The 11,456-nt window shown below is 33.5% G+C and overlaps 3 protein-coding genes across 3 annotated transcripts; 2 read left to right on the top strand and 1 right to left on the bottom strand.

The window, feature by feature from the left end:
- The first annotated feature begins 575 nt into the window (after positions 1 to 575).
- LOC110794687 (ferritin-like catalase Nec2) lies at positions 576 to 4,540 on the top strand. Its single transcript, XM_021999653.2, has 3 exons — positions 576 to 1,151; positions 1,793 to 2,018; positions 4,050 to 4,540. The coding sequence occupies exons 1-3, from the start codon at positions 685 to 687 to the stop codon at positions 4,428 to 4,430; spliced, it is 1,074 nt and encodes a 357-aa protein (XP_021855345.2). The 5' UTR covers positions 576 to 684; the 3' UTR covers positions 4,431 to 4,540.
- Positions 4,541 to 6,212: 1,672 nt separating this feature from the next.
- Positions 6,213 to 7,586, top strand: LOC110794695 (pentatricopeptide repeat-containing protein At4g38010-like). The gene has a single exon (XM_021999659.2). The coding sequence runs from the start codon at positions 6,213 to 6,215 to the stop codon at positions 7,584 to 7,586; it is 1,374 nt and encodes a 457-aa protein (XP_021855351.2).
- A 1,020-nt stretch (positions 7,587 to 8,606) lies between these two features.
- Positions 8,607 to 9,780, bottom strand: LOC110794686 (SKP1-like protein 1A). The gene has a single exon (XM_021999651.2). It carries the CDS (start codon positions 9,531 to 9,533, stop codon positions 8,853 to 8,855), a length of 681 nt encoding a protein of 226 aa, XP_021855343.2. The 5' UTR covers positions 9,534 to 9,780; the 3' UTR covers positions 8,607 to 8,852.
- Positions 9,781 to 11,456: the final 1,676 nt, after the last annotated feature.

The following is an 11,456-nucleotide window of genomic DNA, read 5'->3' on the forward strand; positions in this document are numbered from 1 at the left end:
ATTATATGAATAGTGGAAAAAGTCCAAACGTTGCGAGTATTAAAAGACGGAGAATTATTAGGGTCGGGCCCCGGATACCCTGGTGGAAGACTCTCGTCACTCTCCCCCGTCGTTCCACCCGCATGGTCGCCGCATGCGTTTGGAGGTGGAGATCCTTTACCATATAATAAGTTTATGATCCATAAAACCGAGACTAAAAAAACACTAAAAAAAAGCGAGGGTTGAGGTTTGGAATTTAAAATTTGTAATTAATACTCGCGCCCTATACTACAAGAAAGCGAGTTATTTCCGACTATTTTAAGACCTTTATCGACCGTTTTCTTGTAGTGGTACGTACTACGTACTAGCTTTTATATTTACTTATTTAATTAGATGTTACACTCAACATTTTTTTCTTTTCAAGGACAACAATTAACGTAGACGGGATTCAATCCTGAATCTTGGAGCCATCCGTTAGAAATTACCAATTTAGTTTAATTCTCCGGAAAACATTAGAGTTACTTATCTTAGTACAACCATATAAGTACAAACATAGTAATAAAGGTGGTTTAATCGCACAAGAAAAAGTTAGAAAAAACAAGCTCAGTAATTACCCACTTCCACATATCTGCCGGTATATATATGGGCTACCAGCCTACTAGTATCTCAAAAGACAACAACAAAATTCTTATTTATCCTTGAAAAATGACCATTCTTTTATCCAAATCTCGTTCATTACCATCTTCACATATGCTACTTGTCATTCTAACTCTCCTAGGGGCCATTAGGTTAGTGTACTCGGGTACGGGCGTGAACCCTAATAACCCGAGTATTGATATGGACCCTTACAAATCTCGGGGCGATGATCTAGGCCTGTTTGACCCGTTTTACGATAGTAATAACCCGGATAATCCAACTTGTCAACCACCCATCCCACCCGGTGTGCTGCCCGTTTACAAAGTTGATATTATGCAATTGCAATTTGCTCAAAATCTAGAGCATTTGGAAGCTGATTTCTTCTTGTGGAGTGCCCTAGGTTATGGCCTTGACGTGGTTGCCCCGCAGTTAACCCTAGGCGGCCCACCTCCCATCGGAGTCCGAAAGGCCAACCTTGATAACCTCACCGGTAGTATCATTGAAGAATTTGGTTATGAGGAAATTGGACACTTGAGGTTTGCAAATTATACTCAATTTCATTAGCTTTTTTTTTTTTTTTTGGAAAAGATTAGGTTTGTGTTCTCTCAATACTATGACCTAACTTAACTCGAATTCATTAGTTAATAATACTCCATAGTCTATACAATTTGAGTATCTCCCGGTCTCATAAAGAGTCATGCAATCTCGTTTTTAGCTCTTCATATGCAGTCCTATGAGCTGCATATATCATTTTCCTAAAAGAATGCTCCTATTCAAATACTTACTCCATTTCTTTATAGTTGTAAAACTATTCAAATACTTTACATTGTTTACTTTTGATTATCTATACTTAAGGAAAAATATATTCATGTGAGATCTTAATTATTAGATTCGTCTTAATACATATTTTACGAATATTCAAAAAAATTATAATTTTTACTTGTCAGTAATTAAAGATGTTAATTGTTAAAGATATGAATTGACCAGCGTGAAAAGTTAAGTGTTGCAACTAAAAAGAAAACGGAGATAAGTAATTCTTAGACATATCTTCCAATATATGCATAGACCATAGTTTTGCTTAAATACCAATGTTTATCATGCAATCCTGATTTTGTTTCGATAAATTATTGAGGGATTTCATTTTATGTTGTTATATTTGTTTTACTCTTATAATTAGGGCTTTAAAAACGACGGTCGGAGGAATCGAAAGGCCATTACTGGATTTGAGTCCAGAAAACTTTGCAAGAGTTGTAAATCAAGCATTTGAATGTGATCTTAAGCCCCCATTTGATCCATACAGAGATAGTCTCAGCTTCATGTTGGCTTCTTACATCATTCCTTACCTGGGACTTAATGGTTATGTTGGTGCTAACCCACAGCTCAAAGGCTATGTTTCCAAAAGGGTAAGAAATTTCTTTATATAATTAATCTGCTTAATTAATTGTCCTATAATATAATTATTTATTGGAAAAGTTAATTTTAGGCTTACTTATTGATTTACTAAGAATAATCCAACCTTTATCAATTGATACGTCCAGAATTTAAAGAGACTGCCTAAAAGTTGTTTGTTACGTTATGCGAACTGAAATGCTTTTGGAAAAATTTAGAACAATTTGGTTTGTGGATTGTGACAAATTAACTACTATGGGGAGTAGTTGCTATACCGATTGTTGTTCAAGTAACAAAACCAACTAGTCAACTAACCTACCTATTTCGTCGTACGGAGAAAGGTGGAATTAATTCCCGAATCCCCGCCTCCTAGTGTAAACGGATTAGTTAAAATCTATACTAATATATTAAAAGGCGTTCTTGAGAACGTATATGTGTCACGTATATCCCTCCTTATTACGCTATGTCACCACTAATCAGCATCATGACATGTCATTGACAACCAAAAAACATGTAGCAATGATCGAACACCTAACCTCTTTGTTAAATGTTGCACTTCCTACCATCTTAACCAACTACAACTTATGTTATATTTTCTATATAAACGTATGTGTTCTTTACAATAAATAACAAATTGAATAAAATTGAATGCAAAAAAAAGGGAATGATTATTTCATTTATAAATATACAATTTATTTTTCTAGATTAAGCCTCAAAAACAAAAAATAAGCCCTGGGTTAGAGGAAAAACATTGACGGTTAGTAATTATAGAACAATATACATGCACACGGGTGCACTGTGAATTCTCTCACATTTTCTCCTTACATGTGAGGAGAAAATGTGATAGGGACCACCAATGGGTATAAAAGTGTCATTGGGTAGACGATGAACTAATAATGTCCAGAGTAATGAATCAACTAATGATGAATAAAATGATCCGACTTTGTTTTGAATTTCGGATTTGGGGGTTTCAGCTTGGGAAGGTTGCTAATCGACCACTAATCTTGTGTCACCACCATAATTCTATGACTGCACCATTTATGTCGGCACATATTTACAACAAATAAATCCAAATAAAAGTTAAAACCCGGGGCAACGCCCGAGCCACACACTTGTTGAATTATTAAATGTCGTTTCTAATCAAGTATATATGTCACAATGTAATCTCCTTGTATTACAAACATGCTAAAAAGTATATATATGTCACATGTAACCTCCTTGTGCATTACAAACATACCACATCATATTTGAAACTGAGATCAGGTAGAACTAAATTGAATACCAAACCGTCTTAATCATTTACTACTTCCGTTTCAAAATGATCATTACGTTTTCCGTTTTAATCTGTTTCGTAATGTTCTTTACACTTTACTTTTTTCCATTTTCTGATATGAAAATTTACTACCTTACCCTTGTTACTTCACAATATTTACATATTTTCCTCACTTTCTCTTACTTTATTCATTTTTTTCTTACACTCATCCACAGTTTACACATTTCTCTTACAATTCATATTTTATTATATTCAACCAATTTTTCTACTTTTGTCTTAGTATTTGTGTAAATAGTAACCGTAAATATCTTTATGGAATGGAGGTAATATTAGTTGTGTATTATTATCTCACTAATATATAAGAAGGATTTAACTTAAATCGGTGACTGTTTGAATGTGCTCATTAATATTTATTTAAGGTATTATTGTTAAATTTCACTACGAAATGATCTAAGACATTTTATGGTCGATAAGGATAGAGAACAATGTTATTAAAATGGATAAATCACTAGAACACAACCAAGTGAAGTAAAAAAAAAAAATCAAAAAGTTCCAAAAAGGAATAAGATAAATTCTATATCTAATTTGTGTAAAAAATAAAATATTTTAACATAAAATTAACATTGCCCGAGCCACAAACTAGTTAAAAGATTAAGAAATGCTTTCAGAAAAGGGCAAGAGAGTCATGTTCGTATTTGGTTTTATGTTGTTTTTCACATACGCGGAATTGAAAAATAATGTTTTCTTTTGGTTTAAATTGATTTCTATGTAGCTCTTATCAGGACTACTAGGAAATGAAGCAGGCCAAGATGCAATAATTAGGATGTACTTGTACGAAAGACGAAAGAAAATAGTGCACCCGTACAACTTCAGTGTGGAAGAATTCACAAACCGCATTTCAATCCTAAGGAACAAATTGGGTATGTGTGGCATCAAAGACGAAGGCATCGTCGTCCCACGAGAGCTCGGACCCGAGGGTCGGACTAGCACCAATGTCTTATCTACGAACCGCGACGATCTTTCTTATGCTCGAACACCTGCTGAAATACTTAGGATCTTGTATGAATCTGGCGATGAGCACATTCCTGGTGGATTTTATCCTAAGGGAGCTAATGGTCAAATTGCTAGGATGTATCTTAAAAAACTATACTAGTTTCTTTTATTTTATTGTTTTAATTTGTTCAATAAGTTTATAAAAGCACTAGATGCATGTATAATGTATTATTGAAGTCCTTCTATATAGTATTATTTTTGTATAAATAAGGTAAGAATTATACACCTAATTACCAGATTATGTGAAATATGATTAAGAGACCCTTCTTTTGAGGGGTATACTTGATTTTCGGATTATGTAATGTATGATTGCTTGGGTTTTATACAACTTTTTCTACTTGCTTAGATTTTACAATAACAATAAATAAAATTGTCATTGATCTAGCAATCTTCCTAATTTCTTCCATTAAGGTATAATGAATGTAATTTTTTGGTTGTCGATAAATGATGTAGACAAGATTAAATTCCGCACAATGACTTTAATAAACTTAATCAAGTTATTTACGTCCATGCTAAAGATTGATTTGCATGTGTTACATGTACTTCCTCCGGGTTTTTTTACTTGCACCATTTAATACTTTACTCTTGTCATTGCAAATCTTTAGCAATTAACCTTTCTGATTATACATTAGCTAAAATTTTAAAAAAGTTGATATTTTGAAAATATATATCGATAGGACTATATATATCGATATTTTGAAAATAACAACTTGATTAATAAAATGTGTAAGAATAGTAATTGCAAATGATGCAATTTAAAAAAGGACGGGGAAATGGGGGAATAAATTAACTATGCACATCACTGACAAACGTATCATATAGTACCAACTTTGTGTTGTTTACTGGATTTTTAAAAAGGCAAATTTGCTAAAAATGATCTTTTATAATCCATATTTTACGAGAAATGACCTTATATAACCTTTTTTTTGTGAAATCACATCTTAATGTAAATTTTTTTATCGAAAGACAACCTAAGGAAAGTTTCCGGCCATTGACTTGTACGCGAACAACACGCGTAGCCACATTTTGCTACATTTTCAACAAAACGCATTGTTAATGTGATGTTTATTGTGGTATTGCTCGATTTTGATATATTGTGTTGTGTTTAAGAAAAGTTGTTTCGTTTTCACTAAACATGCTCCTTATCACTAAACATGCTCGTTTTCACAAGTTAACATGTAAAATGAAGCCACGCGTGCTACTCACGTGCAAATCAATGGCTGGAAAAACTCAGTCAATGACGAAAACTTTCCTTTACTTAACTTTTACAAAAAATATTATATAAGGTATTTCTCGCAAAACTTGAACTTTAAAATGTCCTTTTTTAACAAATTTGTCTTTAATACACTACTGCTTGCATAAGCGGGTTCGATTATTTTTGTCTCAACTTCGTGTTTTTCCCCCTGTTTTGGTCGTGATCAAGACGATCTTGCACCCATGGAGTATTTTCTCTTTTTCCTTTTACTGAAATTTCTGCAAATCCACACTCCAGTTTTCGGAATTAATAAGGTGTGTTGCTAACGGCTTCGCTTCAAGTTCAGCACTAACCCCTTTGAATGAACGTTCTTGAATGTCTCTGCGGCAATTAACAGCTACAAAATTCAAACATTCGAATTCCACTATTCTATCTATTCTTCAATCATGCAATTCTACAGAAAAATTAAAGCAAATTCACGCTCATTTCATCATCACTGCCCAAATAAAAGACACTTTCCTCGCAACAAAGTTAGTTGAATCTGTCGCGGTCTCGGCTAGAAACGTCGTTTACGCTCATCAAATCTTCAATCAAATCGATTCTCCGAACTCATATTCATGGACAACTATAATCAGGGGTTATTGCGAGGCGAAAAACCCAGAAAAAGCGATTCAAAATTATCGATTAATGAGGTTTAATGGGATTGAAGAGAACAGATTTACCTTTCTTTTTGTGCTAAAAGCCTGTGCTATGAAACTATGTCAAATTGAAGGGAAAATGGTTCATGGGATGGTTGTGAAATTGGGTTTTGATTATGATGCGTTTATCAGCAATGCTTTGTCGAATTTATACTCCAAGTGTGAAGATTTTAGAAGTGCAAGCAAGCTGTTTGATGAAATGCCTGTGAAAAATGTTGTTAATTGGAATACATTGATAACGGCGTGTTTTAGTTGTGGTGATTTTGAGAACGCGCGTAACTTATTTGATGAAATGCCTGAACGGAATGTCGAGTCGTGGAATGCTGTTATTGCTGGGTATTGCAAATTGGGGCAACCTGATGTTGCCAGAACTTTGTTTGACGAAATGAAAAAGAGGGATTCGGTTTCGTGGGGGTCGATGATTTCTGGTTACATTCAGTGTGGATTGGCACCAAAAGCTTTGGAACTCTTCAAAGGAATGCAGTGTTTAGGGATCAAGCCAGATGGCATGACAATTACGAGTGCTATCTCAGCTTGTGCTCAATTGGGGGCATTGTATATGGGGAAATGGATTCATTCTTACATTATTCGGCATAAGCTCAAAACTGATGTTCATTTAGGTACTGCACTTGTAGACATGTATGCCAAATGTGGAAGTATTGACGTAGCTATGCAGCTGTTTCGCAACATGACATATCGAAACATATGCACTTGGAATGCTATGTTATCGGGACTCTCTGACCACGGCCATGGTTTGTTAGCTATGGAACTGTTTAGAGAAATGGAGAATTCTGGTGTGGCACCAAATGATGCTACTTTTGTTGCTGTTTTATCAGCTTGTAGTCATGTTGGTGCCATTGAGGAAGGAAGGAAGCAATTTAATAGAATGCAGAGAGAACAACTTAAGATTACACCAAAGATCGAGCATTATGGGTGCATGGTTGACATCCTTGGCCGAGGTGGGCTTGTAAAAGAAGCTAAGGAGCTTATCAGAAGCATGCCCATGAAACCAAATATAGTCATATGGGGAGCATTCTTGAATGCTTGTAGGATTCATGGTTATATGGATATTGATGACGATCTTGTTACCCATCTCTGTCAACTGGCATCAGAAGATGGGGGAGCGTATGTGCTTTTATCAAACATCTTTGCGGCTAATAGTGACTGGAATTCAGTCGAGGGTTTAAGGAAGAAGATCCGAGAAAATGTTAGTGAGAAGAAGACTCCAGGTTGTAGTTCAATCGAAGTAAACAGCGTGGTTCATGAGTTTTTCGTTGAAGATAGATTACATCCTAAGTCGGTGGAGATAAATGATGTTATAATGGGGCTTAAACATCATTCACAAGCTGAGGATTATGCATGAAATTCATCCTTGCTTAATCACAAGACAGTATGATAACAAATTAATAATGACAGGGAAACAGATGAATTTCTATTATCATGAACATGATACTTTCTCCGTTTTTTAATACTCGCAACGTTTGAATTTTTTACACTATTCATATAATCTACTTTAACTATTTATGATGTTTTTTATATAAGATAAAACATAGTCATGTGGGATCTTGTTAGATTCGTCTCAATGTGTATTTTCAAAATATCAACTTTTTATCATTTTTGCATAAAGAGAATTTAAGATATAAATGAACAAAGTTGTGCATTGGCATGCGTGAAAGTAACAAACGTTGCGAGTAATAAAAGACGGATGAAGTATGATAAAACCGAGGATGGGGGTCGTTTTTCGGATATCAGATATGTGTGGCAACACACATATCTGCTAAAAGACAAATAGGTAAAATACAAAAAAGGAAGTACTATTCATATTAAAAAAAAAAGTATCATTTTGGTTTAAAAAAGTATCATTCAATTCCTTTTTTTTTTTTTTTTTTTCCTATTTTGTCTTTTGCAATGATAGAATTTCCTATCAGAATGAGAAATACTATTATAACGATCGACCTGGAGATTGTACAAGAAAATCGAAAATACTTTCGCAACTGAGGATTGTGTATGAATTTCATCCTAAGATATAAATTCATTTCTTGTTAAACAATTCGTACGCTCCCTTTGATCCAAAATCAATAAAACATCAACCAATTATTACATTTTTTTTTCTTCTTTTGTACTTACCTAAGAATAACAAAATATAAATCACATTTGTAAGAATCTTTTTATTACAGTCGTTTGTGATAAAAAGATCAATTAAAAAATGCTTCGATTGATAGTGATGTCACAGTTAACAGAAAACCAGAAGAAGTGGAGGAAATCTTGAAAACCCTAGAACCTGAAATCCAATGCACCCCAAAAAATCCCTAAAATCAAGGGAGGAGCAAAATAAACTAAATCTTGGAATCGATAAATCGCGTTTTTCAATCGACAATGATGATTAAAAATCAGAATGAGAAATACTATTATAACGATCAACCTGAAGATTGTACATGACGATAGCAACAGTAGAAACCAAAAATAACAAAATAATTCCAATCTAAAAAGAAAATCAACTAAACAAACAAGTTGAATTAGTAACTAATAGTTGCGGCGAAAACGAAGCAACTCTTGAATTCTTGATATCTAACAACTTTATTGTATATGGTAAAGGCGGCTGCAATGAAGTTGGATCATTTAAAGAACTTCATTCAAATTTAATTGTATATGGTAAAGGCGGCAGCTTGTTCTGCTTCTTCATCTGTGCTATCTCTTTCTTAGTGTAGTTGTTGTTAAGGAACAGCTTGTTCTGCCTCTTCATCTCTGCTATCTCTCTCTTAGTGTAGTCGTTCTTAAGTAACTTCTTGGTCTCCTTCTTAATCTCTGCTAACTCTTTCTTAGTGTAGTCGGTCTCGATTTTGAGGATCTTCCTCAACACCTCCGGGTCATTGTCTTGAAACGCATTGGCGACAGTTTGACAGGTTAAACGATGCAGAGACTTGATTTCCAGGTAGTGTGCAGCCATGAGCAGGTCAAGCAGGGTTCTCTGGTCAACATCAACAAACTCATCATCCCACATCTCGAGTTTATCGTCATTAGAAACAGAAGGGTGAGCATCAATAGAATTAAGTACATCGCAATTCTTGAAAGTAGTATAACCAATATGCATCTCACAGTATTCAATCACTTTCACCAGGATCGCGCTCGTCACATTCGGCACAGGGATCACGTTGTTGCCGCAATTATGTTCCATCGAGCGCTTGATTAACTCACTTTGTAGTGCCACATTCTCGTCGACGATGAATTCCTCGTTATCGGAAGATTTCAAGATCACCTTCTTGGATGATGCAGCGGATGATGATGATGATGATGATGATGAAGATGCCATTGATTTAGTTTTATTTCAGGACAGAGAAAAACCGCAATAACAAAAGGAAAACGAAACCCTAATTTTGAATTGTGATCGATCGAAAGAAAAACGGGAGAGAATAACTTTGAAGCTCTGTGATTATGATTACGAATATGTGATTGTGTGCTTCACAAATCAATCTATGCCAATATTTATAGGGATATAATGAGAGTCCGGCCTGATTATTGTTATATTGGAAACTAAAGAGTGAGTAAAGTGGATGGCATTTCTTATGGACTGTGCTTTTATTTGTTTTCAAGGAAAGGTTGTGTCGTATTTTTATAATTTTTTAACCGTAAAATGATATTCTAGATTTCGTAGAACACAAATTTTTATTTACGAGGGGTGTACAATAAATATTGTACATCGAAGTAAAAGTTAATTAAAAAATGCTTAAAAGTTAAGCTTATATATGTAAATGTTATCTATTTTTTTAGTGATAATTTTTTTATTTTAGTAAAACTTATTTCTTCAAAATCATTAATAATGTACTCCCTCCGTCTCTTTTTGTTTTTTACGTTTTCCTTTTTGGTATTTCAAATTATTATTTACATTTCCATTTATATTATCACATAAATGACTTAGTATTCTATCAAAATTTGTGTCCAATTATTATTTTAACCAATTAAATTCATTGGTTCATTTAATCTCTCACATTTTTTCATTGGGACATTAAAATTTTCTCATTTTCCAATATCAGAATTTTGATAAAAGTGACATTATAAATAAACATAATTTATCTTGTTTAAATAAAAAAAATTGAGGAACTCGAGGCAAATTAATTAATCGTTAAAACGCGTGAAAAATAACAAACGTAAAGAACAAAAAGAGACGGAGGGAGTATAAAATTAATCATTTAACCCTTTATCTATCAATTTTTTTACTAATATAAAAGTTAATCAAAACTAGGTTAAATTTACAAATAAATGGGTAAAAGTTATCTCGGTGTACGATAAATTTATTGTGCACCTTATGCGCGCAAGACCTTTTGTTCATAGAATTGAATAGATGTCCACAATACAAATTTACATTTACTAAAGTTTTTTTAAAAAAACTACTCCACAACGAAAATTGTATGGAGTAAATTGAGATTGAGTTTTATTTGTAACTATTTGTACAACGAAAAATTTAGATGTGATATAAATATAACTACATGAAAATTTCAGGTATTTAAGAAATTAGTTTTACCAAATACTTAATAAAATAACTATCTTATCAATTTCAACACCTTATTAGTTTCAGGCACTACGTTAACGGTTTCAGTTACCTAATCGGTCTCAGCTCAATTAATCATATACCATGGATTGACACCTAAGAAATATACCATAGGTCCAATATAGAGTTTCAAAATAATTAATAAAAAATTGTCAAAAAAATACGAAAGAATTTCATTCATAATTATAAGAAATAAAATATAACAATGTCTATCAATACTATTCTTAAGGTATAGAAGCAAAATGAAAAAAAATGTCGTATAGCCGTAGTAATTCGTTCATGACTTTGCAAGAAGCGTGTTGGGCCTTCCGATGTAATACAACATTATATCGTATCCAAATGAGACCTGCATAAAATAGTTGCTCACGTTTTAATTTTTTTCTAAAAGTATAAATTGAAAATAACCAACTAAAATAGATTGAAAACCGACTTACATGGGAAGAACATCAATCAAACCAAACTGGAGGTTCATTAAGATCAATTAAATCTATTGCACTTTCATCATTGACTAAAAAAACCTCATGTGAATCATGTGTAGTCCATTGACCCTTAGAACGTTTCAACGATGCTTTTACTATTTTAAATTGTGATGGATCTCTTCTCGTTGAACTTAATGGTTCCTTTCTCTTGATTGTACTTGGTCGACGTCCTTTGTGAGGTTGAACATTTGGCTCTGACAAAATAGGC

This window comes from Spinacia oleracea, chromosome 4, assembly GCF_020520425.1.
Source record: "Spinacia oleracea cultivar Varoflay chromosome 4, BTI_SOV_V1, whole genome shotgun sequence".
Taxonomy (NCBI): domain Eukaryota; kingdom Viridiplantae; phylum Streptophyta; class Magnoliopsida; order Caryophyllales; family Amaranthaceae; genus Spinacia; species Spinacia oleracea.

Coding starts and splice junctions, on each gene's coding strand:
- LOC110794695 (XM_021999659.2), top strand. CDS start 6,213: ATGAGGTTTAATGGGATTGAAGAGAACAGATTTACCTTTCTTTTTGTG.
- LOC110794687 (XM_021999653.2), top strand. CDS start 685: ATGACCATTCTTTTATCCAAATCTCGTTCATTACCATCTTCACATATG. Junction 1,152..1,792: donor GAGGAAATTGGACACTTGAG/GTTTGCAAATTA, acceptor TCTTATAATTAG/GGCTTTAAAAACGACGGTCG. Junction 2,019..4,049: donor AAGGCTATGTTTCCAAAAGG/GTAAGAAATTTC, acceptor ATTTCTATGTAG/CTCTTATCAGGACTACTAGG.
- LOC110794686 (XM_021999651.2), bottom strand. CDS start 9,533: ATGGCATCTTCATCATCATCATCATCATCATCATCCGCTGCATCATCC.